Source organism: Poecilia reticulata, chromosome 23 (genome assembly GCF_904066995.2).
Source record: "Poecilia reticulata chromosome 23, P_reticulata-male-v2, whole genome shotgun sequence".
Classification (NCBI taxonomy): domain Eukaryota; kingdom Metazoa; phylum Chordata; class Actinopteri; order Cyprinodontiformes; family Poeciliidae; genus Poecilia; species Poecilia reticulata.
In genome coordinates, this window is record NC_088852.1 from 3,085,351 (window position 1) to 3,102,366 (window position 17,016).

The 17,016-nt window shown below is 40.0% G+C and overlaps 4 protein-coding genes and 1 pseudogene across 10 annotated transcripts; 1 reads left to right on the forward strand and 4 right to left on the reverse strand.

Annotated features, from left to right (window-relative positions):
* Nucleotides 1-421: 421 nt before the first annotated feature.
* LOC103459355 (histone H4) lies at nucleotides 422-822 on the reverse strand. Its single transcript, XM_008400858.2, has one exon. The coding sequence runs from the start codon at nucleotides 778-780 to the stop codon at nucleotides 469-471; it is 312 nt and encodes a 103-aa protein (XP_008399080.1). The 5' UTR covers nucleotides 781-822; the 3' UTR covers nucleotides 422-468.
* A 532-nt stretch (nucleotides 823-1,354) lies between these two features.
* On the reverse strand, nucleotides 1,355-2,351 carry LOC145550221 (histone H2A). The gene has a single exon (XM_081604209.1). It carries the CDS (start codon nucleotides 2,344-2,346, stop codon nucleotides 1,960-1,962), a length of 387 nt encoding a protein of 128 aa, XP_081460335.1. The 5' UTR covers nucleotides 2,347-2,351; the 3' UTR covers nucleotides 1,355-1,959.
* Nucleotides 2,352-3,236: 885 nt separating this feature from the next.
* LOC145550219 (histone H3-like) lies at nucleotides 3,237-4,230 on the reverse strand. The gene has a single exon (XM_081604205.1). It carries the CDS (start codon nucleotides 3,648-3,650, stop codon nucleotides 3,240-3,242), a length of 411 nt encoding a protein of 136 aa, XP_081460331.1. The 5' UTR covers nucleotides 3,651-4,230; the 3' UTR covers nucleotides 3,237-3,239.
* Nucleotides 4,231-4,376: 146 nt separating this feature from the next.
* LOC103459359 (histone H1 pseudogene) lies at nucleotides 4,377-5,208 on the reverse strand (annotated as a pseudogene).
* Nucleotides 5,122-16,618, forward strand: fbxo7 (F-box protein 7). Of its 7 annotated transcripts, none has more exons than XR_014086131.1 (11): nucleotides 7,144-7,233; nucleotides 8,570-8,692; nucleotides 8,783-8,990; nucleotides 9,881-10,099; nucleotides 10,179-10,323; nucleotides 10,461-10,544; nucleotides 11,648-11,743; nucleotides 11,817-11,993; nucleotides 12,227-12,267; nucleotides 14,925-15,047; nucleotides 16,272-16,382. XR_014086131.1 is itself a non-coding variant. In XM_081604191.1 (11 exons), coding segments are annotated over exons 1-11 (1,320 nt in total). In that variant the 5' UTR covers nucleotides 7,144-7,231; the 3' UTR covers nucleotides 16,303-16,444. The 7 variants fall into 7 exon arrangements, 6 of the variants coding, with proteins under 6 accessions (XP_008399085.1, XP_008399084.1, XP_081460317.1 ...); XM_081604191.1 differs by lacking the exon at nucleotides 14,925-15,047 and adding an exon at nucleotides 13,831-14,024 and having other exon boundaries at nucleotides 16,272-16,444; XM_008400863.3 differs by lacking the exons at nucleotides 7,144-7,233; nucleotides 14,925-15,047 and adding an exon at nucleotides 5,122-5,293 and having other exon boundaries at nucleotides 8,901-8,990; nucleotides 16,272-16,618.
* The last annotated feature ends 398 nt before the right edge of the window (nucleotides 16,619-17,016 follow it).

Genomic DNA, 17,016 nt, shown 5'->3' on the forward strand with positions numbered 1-17,016 from the left:
TGTATGTTACATTAATTTGAGTATATATATATATATATATTAATCTTTAACATGGACTACTTAAAATTGTGTATACTAAATCACTGAATACATTTCATCTCCAAAAGATTTAAGAGCCTACAAATTTATTCTGCCCTTCTACACGTTCCCTTTTAACGGACTTAAAAATGTAAACCTATACTTCTAAGTTGATGCACAGGTTCTGAGAAAATGATCTACCATTTGGAGAAAAGTATTAAATGGGTTAACAGGTCAAAGCAGTATAGTATATTAAAAAGCAGTTCTTCACATTGTATGTTTTTCTGTTAACCTCATTACAGCCCAGGGATTTTCTAGTATTATATTTAATCTTGGAAAATCGAGCCTTCTTTAAAAAGGTTTAAGACAAACATAATATAGGACAATGTCTTTAAGAAGTGTGGGTGGCTCTTAAAAGAGCCGTTGATTTGTAGAAAAGAGCTGGTAGATTTAACCGCCAAAGCCGTACAGAGTGCGGCCCTGCCTCTTGAGAGCGTACACCACATCCATAGCGGTCACGGTCTTTCTCTTGGCGTGCTCGGTGTAGGTGACGGCATCACGGATGACATTCTCCAGGAAGACCTTGAGCACACCGCGGGTCTCCTCGTAGATGAGGCCAGAGATACGCTTGACTCCACCGCGGCGAGCTAAGCGGCGGATAGCGGGCTTGGTGATTCCCTGGATGTTATCACGGAGGACTTTACGGTGACGTTTGGCGCCTCCTTTTCCGAGTCCTTTACCTCCCTTTCCGCGGCCACTCATTGTGTTCTTGCTGTGTTTGGCTATAGAGCTAAACTGATGAAGAGCGCTTGTGAAAGTCCGAATTTAAATACATGCTGCGGACGTAAATGGAGACAGGCAGCCCGCCATTTTCTTCGTCTTTACGCGCTCAACCACCTTTCCTCTTATTCAATAAGATCTCAAAATAAACTTCCTAATTTAAACTTAAATCCAAATATATAAGAGTCGCATAGTTAAAATAACGTTATTGTGGATTTGTATTCCAACCGTCAAGTTTTTTCCTTTGTCAACAAAGCAAAATATCCATTGAATCCTGAATAATTTTTCACCAAATTTAACATCTTCTGAAAATTAAAACTACAAAAAGTATTACAACCACCTGATTTATTTAAAATTTTTCTTGTTAAAGAAAAATTACTTAAAGCCACCTTTCAACTTATAAAATACTTAAGGTGCTTAGAGGCCAAGTAATACACATTAAAACACACACAGATCTGAACATGAACTTTGTTTAGGTAGAAAGAAAATGTTCATCATACATGTTAAGATCCAGTTTAAATATATATATTTTAATGCTGTTCAAATGGCTCAATTTCCAGATCAGCATTGATTCATTCATTCTGCTCTTCAGAGGCCTGGTAACATTGCATTTATTGACATAACCCATGTGAAAAAATATGCAGCAGAAACTTTATGGACTTAGATCAATATTTTACTCAAGATGAAATAGAACAAATTCACAATGGATGAGTGAAAACATGAAGACAAGATGATGAATCGTCATCCAAGTATTCAGCTGAAGAATTTATGGTTATATTGAATATAGTTGATGTAGATATGAAATAAACCTTCCTGAAGAAACTGTGGGTGAAGTAGAATTTCTATACAGTAGGAGCTAGGTTATTTGTGCAGTATTCAATTACACTGATCTTAAAAGAAAATAGATTAAGATTCAATCATCTCTCAACTTGTGATTGCTACCAAATTAGACAAACTTCTGCTAATTTGTATTCTGTGTGATAGAAAATATAGGCAACATTCATAAATACATCATCTCCCTCATCTAAGTGGTGACTTCAGGCCCTTCTTAAATGCTTAATTATAGTTGGCATTACTTAAAAGAACAGAATATAACTCTTCAGATAGATGTGGGTGGCTCTTAAAAGAGCCGTTGGGTTTGTGGTGTTCAGCTGCAAAGGTTTACTTGGCCTTGGCTGCTTTCTCGGTCTTCTTGGGCAGCAGGACAGCCTGGATGTTGGGGAGAACACCACCCTGAGCGATGGTGACTCCACCCAGCAGCTTGTTGAGCTCCTCGTCGTTACGGACGGCCAGCTGCAGGTGACGGGGGATGATTCTGGTCTTCTTGTTATCGCGGGCAGCGTTTCCAGCCAGCTCCAGGATCTCAGCGGTCAGGTACTCGAGCACCGCCGCCAGATAGACTGGAGCTCCGGCGCCGACGCGCTCGGCGTAGTTTCCTTTCCTCAGGAGCCTGTGAACACGGCCCACTGGGAACTGGAGCCCCGCACGGGATGAGCGGGTCTTTGCCTTAGCTCTGGCTTTGCCGCCGGTCTTTCCACGTCCAGACATCTTGTGTTTTGCCCTTCTTGTTTCAAGGAGAAATAATGCCGCTACAGCGACCAGCAGTATTTATACACACCATCTATCCGCTGATTGGTTAAGTATCGACACAAGAGACGTCGTCCAATCAGAATGCCCTACGTCAAGTTTCCGCACTGCAGAGACGACTTCTGCTCAGCAGCAGATGGGATCTACTGAAACGTAAAATGACTTAATAGAATTTACGTTATCTTTTTAAAACACGAAAAAGTAATTGCTTACATCAGTGTTGCATATTTTGGTAATAAAAAATAAAATCTGAGGTATTTTTGTGACAATAAATTGTGTAAAGGCCAAATTAATGTTATTTTGTTTAATGTTCTGTTTTTATTTTTGGCAACATTCCGTATAATGTGATTTTTACAAATTGTACTCTAACATTTAGTGAAGCTATAAAATTAAAACATTACTTAAGTTAGTGAAAATTGCCAAATTCAGTCAAACCACCTTAGTCAGCCAAACACTTAGAAAAGCACTCCTGAACAAAACCACTCCAGTTTAAAAGGTAGCACTTAAAAATGCACGACAGTAACATGACACAGGGGTAGCAGTTATCCCGCTCACCTTCATATATAATACACAAAGAAAACAGTTATTGCTGTGCATAAATATACCTCATCCGAAATACCAAACATCACAGATCTGCCATTGAAGTACACTCCTTAATACAAGAAAGTATTGAAGGAGCGTCATTTCTGTATTCTAGGTGCTCTGAAAACCTTTTCAGAAACTCAAGAGTTTTTATGAATTGAGTGTACATATTTAAGCTCGACTAATACCGATTTAATATTAATGAATCGTTCTTAAGATAAATGTAGGTGGCTCTTAAAAGAGCCGTTGGGTGTAAGTTATATTGATGTCATTTAAGCACGTTCTCCACGGATACGGCGGGCCAGCTGGATGTCTTTAGGCATAATGGTGACTCTCTTGGCGTGGATAGCGCACAGGTTGGTGTCCTCGAAGAGACCCACCAGGTAAGCCTCGCCGGCCTCCTGCAGAGCCATGACGGCGGAGCTCTGGAAGCGCAGGTCGGTCTTGAAATCCTGAGCGATCTCCCTGACCAGGCGCTGGAAGGGCAACTTGCGAATCAGCAGCTCGGTGGATTTCTGGTAGCGGCGGATCTCTCGCAGAGCCACGGTACCAGGCCTGTAACGGTGAGGCTTCTTGACTCCGCCGGTAGCTGGGGCGCTCTTACGGGCAGCTTTAGTTGCAAGCTGCTTCCTGGGAGCCTTTCCTCCGGTGGATTTACGAGCGGTCTGCTTGGTTCTTGCCATCGCGGTTCAGTAGGTTTCTTCGCGTATTAGACGGAAGAGATGAATTCTTTAGTCTGCAGCGGGGGTTTATAAAGAGACTAGCGGCGCGAGGGCACTTCTGATTGGTTCAAATTGCTGACGTAGTGAAACAAATCTGTCTCAGCTATTGGTTGAATTTGAAATTTCAAAATAAAGCGCGAGAGTCTTGTGACGAACCTCGAGGTGTGGGGGAAGAAAAGGACGGGCGTTTTAAAAAAGTAAAGGCAGGAATTTTTATCAATAGATTCTTACAATATCTAGTAAATATTGCTTTTAAAATTCAAGAACTTGTCTATTGTTCACCGCAACACCGGCTTTATATCATGAAGCCGTTTTTTTATTGAGAAAAAGCTAACCTAACATACATATTGCGTTTCTTTTTATGGCTTATTTTACGTTATTTCTAAAGTTTATGTATTTGTATTTAGCGTTTATGCAACAGTAAAATGTTCCTGTTTTAATACAATTATGACCTGTATTTCTGATTTTGATTCATATCTAAAAGTGAAATTACTTGTTTCTTCCATTTCATTTGTGTGAGATGCTCAGCATTCTTTCTGGTTTAGTTCCAACATTAAATATAAATTAAAACATCCTCACCAAATTGCTAATTTTAGTATTTAAGTCACTTTTACAATGGAAAAAAATGGAATATAAAAGTTTTACTGAAAAACATAGGGAGAGTCATTAAGTTATAGTCTAAATGTTTCTGCATCAGCTTAAAGTGAGTGACTGAATTTAGTGTGAAGCTCTTTGGGCTCCTTTACAGTACACTTATTAATTACTGTATTGATGTGGTTAATTGGATGTAGTTTAATCATTTCTGATATTTTATGACCTATGATTGCTTATTGGGAATCACGTCTTAATTTGTAGAAGTGGTGGCTCTGAAAAGAGCCTTTGGTGCCTTAAGCAGTGGTTGGAGGAGAAAAGTTGTTTACTTCTTGGCCTTCTTCGCTGCGGGTTTTTTGGCTCCCGTTTTCTTGGCTGCAGGCTTCTTGGCAGCCTTTGGCTTCTTAGCGGCGGGCTTTTTAGGGCTCTTTTTGGGGCTCTTCTTGACCACTTTTTTCGGAGATTTCTTGGCCGCTGCCTTCTTCGGGGATTTCTTGGCTGCTGCTTTCTTAGCGGCGGGTTTCTTGGGTGTTGTGGCCTTCTTGGCGGCTGGTTTCTTTGCCTTGGCGGGAGCCTTCTTCTTCACCACCTTCTTGGCTGGTTTGGTGGCCTTGGGCTCCTTCTGGGCGAGCTTGAAGGACCCGGATGCTCCGGTTCCTTTAGTTTGACTAAGAGTTCCCTTCGTCACAAGCTTGGTAACGGCGGTGTTGATGCGCTTGTTGGCCTTGGCCACATCGACGCCTTTCCCGGCCAGAACCTTCTTGAGAGCCGCCACAGACATCCCCTTGCGCTCCTTGGAGTCGGCCACGGCGGCCAAGATGAGTTTAGCGAGGCTGGGTCCATCTTTCTTAGCCTTGGTAGCGGACTTCTTCTTCGGGGCTTTAGCCGGAGCTTTAGCCGGAGCGGCTGCTGGAGCTACTTCTGCCATGATTCTCAGTAAATGATGGAGTCTCGAGCGCGAGGCGGAATTTATAACATCCATGAGAACCGTGAAGAGACAACTCAGCTGGCAGGTCTGCAGCCGTCTGAAAAGCGTTTCTGTTTGTGTTTTCTTCTCCACGTTTTAAGCTTTAAATATTTGCCAACTTTATATTTTTTGTCATAAATGTTACTGTAACAGAAAAAGAACTGATTTCTCTCTAGACTAGGGTCATATTTGTTTTTGTTTTTTTTCCTAGGAACTTTCAAACCTCTTAGATACGCGATGATTTACTACAGCTGGTGGGGAGTTTTTTCTACATTTCATTCTACAAAACAACTAAAATAAGTTTGTATGGAGTATATTCAGGATCCCTTCGTTAGCAGAGGCATGTGGAAATAATAGAACAGAAAAGTAATTGCAATTGTGAGATTTGATGAGTAATTAAAAGGGATTTTTTTGCCGGAAAAAAACACACAAATACGGATTCGTTTCTTTAATGTGTCTGCTGGAACAGATTCCTTGTTTCATTCAATTTTTTAAGAAAATTGGTGATTTTTGAGTACAATGTAAGCTCTTCTCTGTGAAAAAATTCACCAAAGCAGTGTTTGTGATTAAATCTCTTTATCACTTCCATAAATTATGTTTTACTTGATGTACATGTAGCAGTTTTCATCTGTTTCTTCGAATTCAGCAAAGCTTTGGGACCTTGACTGTAGTTTATTAATAAAGTCTCATGTTTAAACATAAATTTGATGGCAATTGATCCAAAAAAGGGACAATGAATAATTAAAATATTAATAACCTAATCATAGCAATACCCCAGCCTATTTAAGATTATTATAACTACTGCACAAACCTAGCAGTATCAGGCTGGTGTGTCCTGGATGTTCAGATCATTTTATTGCTTGTAATCTTCGTAGGTGCTTTTTGGGGGGGGGGGGTATGGAGGGATTTTACCTTTATTCTAAAAATATCAGGCTTGGTATTTTTTTAAATGCTGTTCATTAAATTTCAGGTGTGCTGTTTATGATGAAAACAGCATAAAGCCTTGCACTCACAGAAATTGACTTCTTATTAAGATGTGAACATCTGAGATGTTTTAAAATTGGACAATCATGCAAGTGTTATAAACAGCATTCAGTGTATTCAGCCTCATTAATCTACATGAATTTCAGGGATGCCTAGAGTTTTAAAATGGGCACAAAATCAAACAAATACAACTTGTCAACACATGCTGGAATGGTAACTTGTGTTTTAAATACTGTACTTCCTTACTGTGACACATTGAGGATTTAATTATTCATTTGCAATAATGTGAAGTTTACAGATCTAAACAGACAAAGGACATCCAGAATATCCCTTTATTTGCCTGGAAACCTGTTTCTTCTTTAACACAATGTCAGCTTTTATGTAGACAAAGCAAGTCTCTTTGTGTCATTAAACAGCATTAAAAAATATTTTAGCAAATTGTGGCTCTAATTTCCCTGGCATGATGAAGTTAGAGCTGTTTAAAAATGTATAAAGTTGTATTATTATGACTCTGATGCTTCTGGAACTGGGGGTTGTGTTATCAGGGCAAGACTTATGTTTTATTTTTTAATCACATAAGTATATGACAAACTCATTTACCACAAATTAAATGTTACTTTAGTGGTGTAATTATCCAGCATGCTTTATTGTCCACAAATTTTTAACATTACTTTTCCTCTGGTGAAAAATCGCTGGTTTAAGACACCATAATCTTTCCCGGAGTATAAACAAAACTATTGCTGCAGACGCTGAGGAAGAATTAAGTAGAAACTTTCTAACTGTAAAAAGTTACAAAAATATTACAATTAAATTCAAACATCTTTTAATTAGAAAATGTATAATTTAAAAAAAAAACTTGCATTTTACCATATTTCCTGATGCAGTTTTGACTTTTATTTTGAAAATCCAAAACGGAAGCTGCTTTAAGCGGGATTTCCGGTAATGTTTGTCACCAAAGAAACGAGATGAAATCTGCCGAGAATTTACCCGTTAGAACATAATGTGAGTGTTTTTCTGGTTATCTCTGACCTTATGCTGCAGTCTGGATGCAAACGGGTGGTTTAATGAACCAACCAGTCAACTAACCAGGTTAGATAAAAGTCTTAACTGTTGTTACGAGCGACTTGAATAAAACGTTGCTAACGTCCAGAAACGAAACAAAAACCAGCTGATTTCTCGAACAGTTTTCTATTACTAGTAATTTAACAACACCTGCTTTGTGTGAATGTCATTGAATAACGACGGCAGTGTATTTTACCGTTTTCTGTAAATTCAAAGTTGTTCATTGTTAACAGGAAGTAAAATGTGTGGGAAAAGCAAAACCAAACGAGAGTGACGCATCAGAAATTAAATAAGTCAGACAACCAGTAAGATTCAGGACTATAATAAAAATGTTACACAGTTTTCCCTGGCAGTGAAAAAGCAGTTATGTGTAAATAATGTTTGTCTCAAACTTCTCGGAGCTTCCTTTTGTTTCGAGGGTCTAATTTATAAATTCAGCAGCTTTATTGCTTTTAGATTGTCGACGTTTTGGGTCCAGAATATTCTAGACCAGTGGTCCCCAAAGTCTGTCCTCGAAGGCTGGCATCCTGCATGTTTTAGTTCTCTCCCTGGTTTAGCACACCTGCATCAAATGATGGCTCTTTAGAGGCCTAAGGAGAACATTGACTTGCTGAGGAGGTTGTTGCTACCACTAGGGAGAGAAATAAAACATGCAGGATGCCGGCCTTCGAGGACAGACTTTGGGGACCACTGTTCTAGACAGACTGTTGGTATGAAATATTTGTTCTAACTTGGTATAGAACAAATCACGTAATTTTTTAAGTAAAATTAGGGGACCTGCTTATTTTATTGGGGATTCGTGGTCAAGAACTCTGATTATGATAATATTTATTTGTATATCTGACCTTTAAGTGTAATGAAAACATTCGTACTTGCATGATGTTACTCAGGATGAGTTTATGCAGACTCAGTTTTTCTCTGCTGGCTTCCTGTCAGTTTCCAGATAGAATTAAAATATTTCACTTTGGAAGTTTACAGTTATATTTACAGATCATCTCTGTTAGTAATACTGAATCTCAGGTCTGTAACTCTCCATGTTACAAAGCTACTTGCTTTATTTGGTTTGAATTTTTTGTTTGTACCATTAAAATGTGTTGTTGTTAATCAATGTTGATTTTTAGCTTCAGAGTTAAATTAAAACTGAGTGAAGCCATTAAATAAATTGCACTACTTTGTCAAACATTGCCACTTCGCCCATATGACAAAGCGCTAATGGATGCTAGCAGCAGATGCAGCAGGGTCCATGCTAAATGTGATGCGTGTTTTCTGTCCGCAGGATGAAGCTGCGGGTTCGGATCAACCGGCAGAACAGCAGGGTGGAATTGCCAGGCGAGGAGCCCACCCTGCAGGAACTCTCGGATCTCATCAAGCAGACGCTGCTGTCCGATCATGGACTCGGGTCAGGCTTTACTTTTCTTTCTCCCTGTGAAGGTACATACAGATGAAGGCGTATGTGCTGAGTTTGATCTTTGTGTCTGTCTCTGCTCAGCACCGACACAGAGTTCAGTTTGTCTCTGAACGGCTCAGAGCTCCTCTCAGAATCCGGTCAGACTCTGTCATCCTGTGGAATCGTTTCTGGGGATCTGATCTGTGTCCTTCTGCCGCAGCCGCCACCTGCTGCCATGGCAACCTCAGAAAGGACCACAAGCTCCACAGAAACAAACAGCCAGGAGGATACCAACAGGACCACTAGCCAGGTGAGATTATATTGGGTACGCGGGGGAATTCTGGCTGAATAATCCGAACTCATTTCATGAGTTTGATGTAGTGACAGTTCTCCACCAAACAACATCCAAGGTGTTAAATTTTAGTTTCTAAATCTGCGTTCACAACCGTCACTAACTCCAGCGTCGTCTCAGTTTTCATCAACAAACTGCGGGAAAATAAAAGTGTTTGGTCCATGAAGCGTTCAGGTGAAGCTCTGGAATCAGCATTTTTGGCTTCCAGCAAACTGTCACGAGTTTTGAGCAGCCAGTAAAAACTTAAATTTGGTTTTATTTTCTTTTATAAAGTAGAGCTGAAATGTAGTTGATGTGATAACCATCAACTACTTTAGTAATTAGTTGTTCATTAACTTCAATATACAGACAGGCCATTTGCTAAAAGAACAACATATAAATAGCAGAAATTAAGCCACAGTATTTATTTTTTAGCTGCAGATGCATCATTTTCTACAAATAATCAAGTGTAAACTAAACAAATACTATGATATTCAATCTTAGGCTAAAATGTATTTAATACTGTATAAAATAAATGTAAGTGATGTAATGAAAAATCTGCACAATGTGCTAATTTTTTCCCGATTATTTGATTAATCATCAAAATAATTGATTGATTAATCAATTACTAAAATAATGTTTTGCTTCACCTCAATTTGAAAATCAAGGAATGACTCCAAACATTTCCACTGTTTCAGTGTGACGTGTAATTTTATATATCTGGAACATCTGCTATGAAAATGCATAAAACGACTGACCCTGTCTCATCTTTCACTCCGGTATCCAAATTCAGATGCTTTTTCCAATTTATAAAATAACAATACTTTATTTGGATCCATCCTGACGGTTTTGTTCTGGTTCTGTTGCAGGACAGCAGCAGCAGCCGTCAGTCGCTTCAGGCCTGCAACATGCAGAGCTGTTCAGCAGCGCCCCCTGTCTGGGAGCCCATGCTGTGCAGCGAGGCAGAGAACGGTGAGGCTCCTCTGTCCCTGGAGCTGCTCTACCACACGGCCCAGACCAGCAGCCCCAACGACGCCATCATGGTGGTAGCGCATCTCCTCATGCTGGAGACTGGCTTCTCCACTCAGGTGAGTCCGTGGGACACGCTAGTCCGTCTGCTTCCTGTGGGTCACAGCTGGAGCACAGCTGGATTTGCTCTGTGTTCAGGGCAGCGAGCTGAAGCCTGGGGAGATGCCTGCAGGGTGGAGGTCTGCGGGGGGAGTCTACAGGCTGCAGTACACCCATCCTTTATGTGAAAACAGTCTGGTGTCGGTGGTGGCCGTGGGCATGGGCCCCCTGCTGGTCCTTAACGGTAACTTTACTCTTCTGCTCCTGTTTTAGCTGATTCAGCCTCAGATCATTTGTTTTTGGTTTTAGTCTGTAATCATAAACATCTGATCTGAAATCTGTCCAACCCGTTTTGTTTTGTCTTCTGCTTGTTCTTTGCAGTGGTTCTGAAGGTTCCTGAAACCATCGACACGGCTCAGAAGCTGCTGCTGAAGCCGTCCAGCTACGTGACTCGAGATTGGCCAGGTACGGCCCGGGTTCAGTATGTTGAATCAGATTCTCATTAGCATTAGCAGCATGCTGGGCTCAGATTACATAAAAAACAGACTACATTTACAAAAAATCATATTGCGGATGACGTATTAAAATTACACATTTTATTTTCTATTTCTTTTAAAAGAAAGACACTGACTTATGTTTAAGATAAGGAAATATTTTAGATTTACTTTGTCGTACATGCATAAAAACAATAATAACTATTTTCATAAATACACAAACATGCACTTCTATTAAAATAAAAAAATTTTATTGTATATTTTCATTTGCTTTTTAAAACTCTAAGCAGTACTTTGTTTAATGTTTATTGGTTGTATTCATGACTTCATCTAGTTTTACAGAGACATGGTCTTGTTGAGTAATCCTGGGTATTTTTGCTAACTGGTAGTTTTAGAGATGCACCGATCTGATGATATTATCGGTATCTGTTCCAATATTGAAAAAAATCTTTGATCGAGTATCAGTGACCATGTATCTGACCCATAAGTGTAGATCTATTCAGTCTAATTCTATGCTTTATGTTCTGAGCAACATCATGCTTTATTATTTATTCTACATTATTTTTAGAAATACGAATTGCACTTTCTGAACCATTTGAAATGTTTTTCACAGTTTGTTACATTGTTTTTGTCCGTTTCAGTTTCTTTGTATAAATGTGCTGCGTTGGAGCAGAGTAACCAGATAAATTAGTAATTCAGTACATTTATGTTTGTGTTTAATAAAAGGATCATTTTAAGACAATATGGCAGTTTTTCTGTACCTGATCATATCAGCCGATACTAAACCTCAGGAAGTGAAAAACGTGGATTGGTGCAGTTTTTATTGCAATAATATTTAGAAGGTTTTTTGCATTTTTGTTACGTTTGTCAAACACCACGTTTTAGTTCTGCTTTATTTTACACCAGTGGTCATTTTTAATATTGCTTTAGGATGTATTGGACCAAACAACAGAGCAACAATCCAAATGAGACGATACTAGAGTTTGAATGACAAGTTTGTTCAGTTATATATTAGAACATCTCAGCTGGTTTCTGACCAGCTGTCCCTGCTTTACCTTCCCTGCTTTTATTCAGGAGAAAATGCAGCCGCGGCTTTCAAGAATCTGAAGAAACTTTCCCGAATCTTCAAAGACCAGCTGGCGTACCCGCTGATCGCTGCTGCAAGAGAAGGTAAGCAGAGCTGACCTCTGCACAGCCTGGAGGTCTGATGATAGAAAGTGACGGTGGCGGTGTGTTTTCCCAGCGATGGCGCTGCCGGTGGCGTTCGGTCTGCAGGCTCTCCCTCCTGAGCTGCTGCTCCGGGTCCTCCGCCTGCTGGACGTCCACTCCCTGGTCAGACTGTCGGCCACCAGCTGGCACTTCAGCGCCGCGTCATCTGACTCCACCCTCTGGAAACATCTGTACTTGCGGGACTTCTCTAGTAAGACGTCAGAACCAGAACTCTAAACTGAAACTGCAGTTTTTATTTCTGCCTTTTAGTTCAGAATAAAACTTCAGTTTGTTTAGGTGAAGAAATCCTGTTGCTGTAATGGTTAGCTTAGCTAGCTCTTGAGTTAGCTGAATAATTTATACAGTTCAATTTATCTGATTATAAATTTATTTATTTATTATTATTATTATTATTATTATTATTATTATTATTATTATTTTTAGGTTCAGTTCCCGACCTACCCAGAGAGACAGACTGGAAACAGGTGAGAAACTCTGCAGCAAACATTTTTCTCGTGTCTGCTTAATTCTTCTGAAATGAACATTTGTGCTGGGAGCTTGTAAAATTATCTTTTTGTCCAGATCTCTTATACCATTAAGCATTTATTTAACATGCATAACTGTAAAAATTAAAACAATTTAATAAATAGCTCTCCAAAGTTTTTTCTTATCTTAAACATGGGTTCAAAATGTCAGACAACTCCAGCTTTGATGCCAGAATGTCCTACATTACTGATCCGCCGATATGAATTTACATGTGGAATTAATAGACCTGGTTTTACTTATATTTATACCCATGTTAATGCAAATAAAATGTGCATCCATTATATGTCTTTTTTTTAATTTTATCTGTTTTATAAAGCTTTTAAAAGCCAACAATGATTTCAATGCAGATAAAAGAGCTCAAGTTAATCATCATCCTATAAAGTTTCATTTTTCTACATTCCAGTCAATTCTCCGTCAATAAATGGCGCCACCTACAGTTGAAACCAGAAGTTTACATACTAAGAAGTCACACATTTTTTCCTCTGTCTCAAGTTAAATCAGACCAAACTTTGGTTTTAGCTTAGTTAGAATTATCAAAGTTATTTCTATTTGCTCAATGCCAGAAAACGGAAGATTTTTTAGATGAGATGCATTTCTAACTTCCTGAATGGTTATGATGTTCTCATCATGTCTATAATTGTGTGAACAAATGATTCTCCTGGTGCAGCTGCATTTTCTCTTCCTGATATCTTGACTGATTTCTTTTGACTTTCCCTTTGTGTCAAGTAGCATGACTGAATTATAATCAGGCATCTAAACTACAAAGTCACTACTTCAGTCAGAAAAACCTCTGTCCAAAATAAGTTTTTATTGTGAAACTTACGAAAAAGAACAAACAAACAAAAAAACACAGCAGATGTGACATATTTGCATGTATTCAGCCCAGACTCGACCTCACATGTTGTTGTCATCGTGCCACTTGTTGTAGCAATCTCTAGGTGGGATGAAGCACAACGGCTTGTCACAGGTGGAACACTTGACCGCTGTCTTTAAATTGCATAGGCGACATCTTTGTCTGCCTTCGGACCTTTGTCCACTGATGTACTGAAGCCGGTGATGTGAGGCGCTTGGATTAGGCTGTTTTAGTTGAGGCGACTCAGGTTTATTCGCTTCTGGTTGAGGCGGTTTGGCTTCCTGGCAGCACATCTGCTTCAACTGCTCAGCCAGTGTCTCCCTGAAGGCCTTCTGGGTCATCGGCGCTTGTCCTTTAGCGGTGCAGAGCTCTTTGTGGAGAAGGAAGGCGTTCACTATTGCGATGTCAATGAAGTGGTAAAAGAATGTCTTATACCACTTCCGGGTTTTGTGAAGGACTTGATAGTAGCCAATCAGTGCATCAGAGACGTCCACTCCTCCCATGCACCTGAGTAATTTAGAGAAAATAGAAAACACAAAATAACATTTTGAATGGTTGGAAAATAAAAAAAATAATGTAAAAAAGGAACGTGTTATACCGATTGTAGTCTTTGACACCCGGAGGAATTGAGATGTCCATCTTTGTCCAGTGTCCACTGCTGTCCTTCAACGTCCTAGTGATCGTTTCCCCGCTGTGTGTGGTGTGCATGGTGGAGCAGAGGGAGACATCTCGGGTGTCTCGCCACTGGACGAAGAGGAGTGAGCCGTTACGAATCCAGCGGATGCTTCCTCGCGGATCCCTTCGAGCGAGGGCGTTGATTTTTGAGCTGGGGAACCCGGACAGGTGTGTTCTGATAGTACCACACGCCCAAATCCTCTGCTGCAGCAGGTCTTGGAACAGCTTGGGACTGGTGTAAAAATTGTCCACAAACAGCTTGTAGCCAGTGCCCAGCAATGGCGTTTTCACAAGGCTAACCACAGAATCTTAGCTGAGACTTTGTCCACTGGTGTTGTGTCTTTTGCCCTCATAAATGAAGAAGTCCCAGGTGTATCCGTTGCTCGAGTCTGCAATGACAAACAGTTTATAACCCCAGCGAACAGGCTTGGCCTTCATGTACTGCTTGAATGAAATCTTTGCTTTTGATGCAACCATTCTCTCGTCGATGGCAATCTCCTGGTGAGGATGGTAGTTTTGGCGGCATGCTTCTCTAATCTCATCGTAAAGAGGTTTTAGTTTTCTGAGTCGGTCAAATTCTGGTGTCCCTCTTTTAGCTTCGTTTGCAGAATCCTCTGCAGCACTACTCAGGTGGAGACCATGGAGGATCATGAGCCACTTTCGTCCCGACATGACCGACTTGGGAAAAAGCAGGCTGTACAGATTTCCCCCTCGCCATTAATCTGTTAGAGATGGGCATTTGGTCAAGCCCATGTAAATGGCTACAGACAGGAAGCCAAACAAATCCTGCATAGTAATGTCTACCCAAGGCCGAGATTTTGTTGAGTGATGGGCTCTTCCATGCTCGTTGGTGTTAACCAACACATTTCGAAGGGCATCAGTTGTGAAGAACAGCTGGAAAAGCTCAATGGCGCTGTAGTGGGCCGTCATTATAATCTGAGGTCCCGGATTTCTGGATGGCCGGAAAGTGGGCTGGGGTGGCATTATGTCCGGCTCATCGACACCACACCACCGCTCTGCAGCCGGGGACGGTGTCATGTCCACTCTAAGTTTGCGTCTCGCCTTCAGGCTCTTCCTGGGCTGGGGAGTCATACGTACCAGATTATCTTCATCTGACGAAGAATCTTCTTTCACCTTCTGATTGGCTGGTGTCCACTCTTGATCAAACTTTGACCTAATTTGTAACAAAAGGTAAATGTAAGGCTTTCATTTACAAAAAACTTTTTATAGGGGCAGTGTTATGTATTTTCTAGGTACGTAGTGCCATTTTATTGCATAATCAAGTAACTGTTACCTTCACTTGCTATAAAAGTGCTTTATATTAAATGACAAGAGAAATTTGACGACATAATTTAGCGTCTTGAAATTGGGCATCTGTCTCTTTAAAAACTGCTCTTTCTGAAACTCTACCATCAGAAAGTTTTAATTGCTCCTTTATTAAGGTAGCAGTTTTACCAGCTTTGCATTGAGAAGTAGCTAGTATTACCATCTCAGCAGAGGCTCACTTCCAGCAGGTGATAGTTTTTATATAAATAATAAACACCTTCATTTAAAAAACAGCCTTTGTGTTTACGTGTGTTGTCTTTGACTAATATTTAAATTGGTTTGTGTTTCTGAAACACTGCAGTGTGACAAACATGCAAATGTGAATCAGGAAAGGGACTAGCACTTTTTCAAGCCACAATAGATCGAATAAAATCTATAATCTTTCAAATACTTTTCTCGTTCACAACTTCAAGCTCCCCCACAGTTACCCACTCGGCAATCACACAAAGCCCACCGCAATAATGGAAAACATTTGCATAACACACTTACTAAAACTAAAACAAGAAATTAACGGTACAATTTTTTTGTGTCTTAATGACAGTTTAAGTAACATTATTTTTTGAATGATTCTTTGAAACGTATGTCAGCTTCACATTGTTTCAGTAACCAGAACATATTTTGGCTGTAATATGTTACAACCCAAACAGGCTCTCCAACATTAGCCCCTGTTAGGGAGGGCTGTTCGGCGTTTTATTAGGTTTTGGGGGACAAATGAGCGTTGTTACATTGTGTTGCGCGATGCTTGGTTGGAGTACAACAGCTTTTCTGCCGTTGGAGGGGAAGAGGGAAAGAGAGGATTACTCGATTAATTGTAAAAATATCCTATAGAGTACTCGATTGCTAAAATATTATTTTACAACAGCCCTACAATATTAACATTCATATTTTCCAAGTTAGGCTAAAAATGAGACAACAGTTTTTTTGTTAATCCAGACAAATCGTAAATTAATGGCCATCCTTTAAAGTTGTCTTGTAGCATAAGATGTTCATTTAAAGTTTAATTTTGTCATGTTAGAGTCAGTTCGCCACATCATAAATCAGATGTTGCTGTGGGATTCCTGATGAATTCTGTTCTGTTTTTTCTTACAGCTTTACAAAAAGTCCTACAAAACCTGCTTAGACGTACAACATCACATTCGTCCCTACTCCCTGCCGCCCTTCCCCATACGTGACATCATCACCACGGTGCCCCGTCCCCTCTTCCCTCCGCTGCCAGGGATCATTGGGGGCGACTACGACCAGCGACCAAACCTCCCACGCAACCTTCTGCGACCTCGCCACGACCCCATCGGCCCGCTTGTGGATATCTCCTCAGGACATCCAGGACGACCCCGTTTGGATTTCCGCAGACCAGGAGGAAGATCGGCAAACATCCGGAGAGGATTCATCTGAGGGTCGCTTCCAGAACTGAACAATAAAAACACAACAAAACAGTTTATTAAAGTCTGTTTGGTTCTGAAGCTCCAAAGATGAGGCTGAAAATACATTAAAATGGATTTCAGGTTTCAGAGACCTGAATGTTTCCACTAAGACGACACAAATCTCTAAATGTCTAAAAATGAAAGAAAATTTACTTTAAAAAAAAAAAAAAAAGAATAACATTGAAAACTAATCTACTTGGATGTTTTCCAAGTAGTCAGCCTTTATTCTTCCTCTAAATAAGAGAGCAAGAACACAAGCTACAGGTGAGGTTGCTGCTTAATTACATTTCTTAAACAGAATCAAACATGTTTTTGTGGCAGGTTTATATAAAGAAAATATTATTTTCATCATTGGAAACTTAAAAATTTGTTTTGTGTTCAGGTTCTCTTGTAATAATTTTCCTTTGAGTATT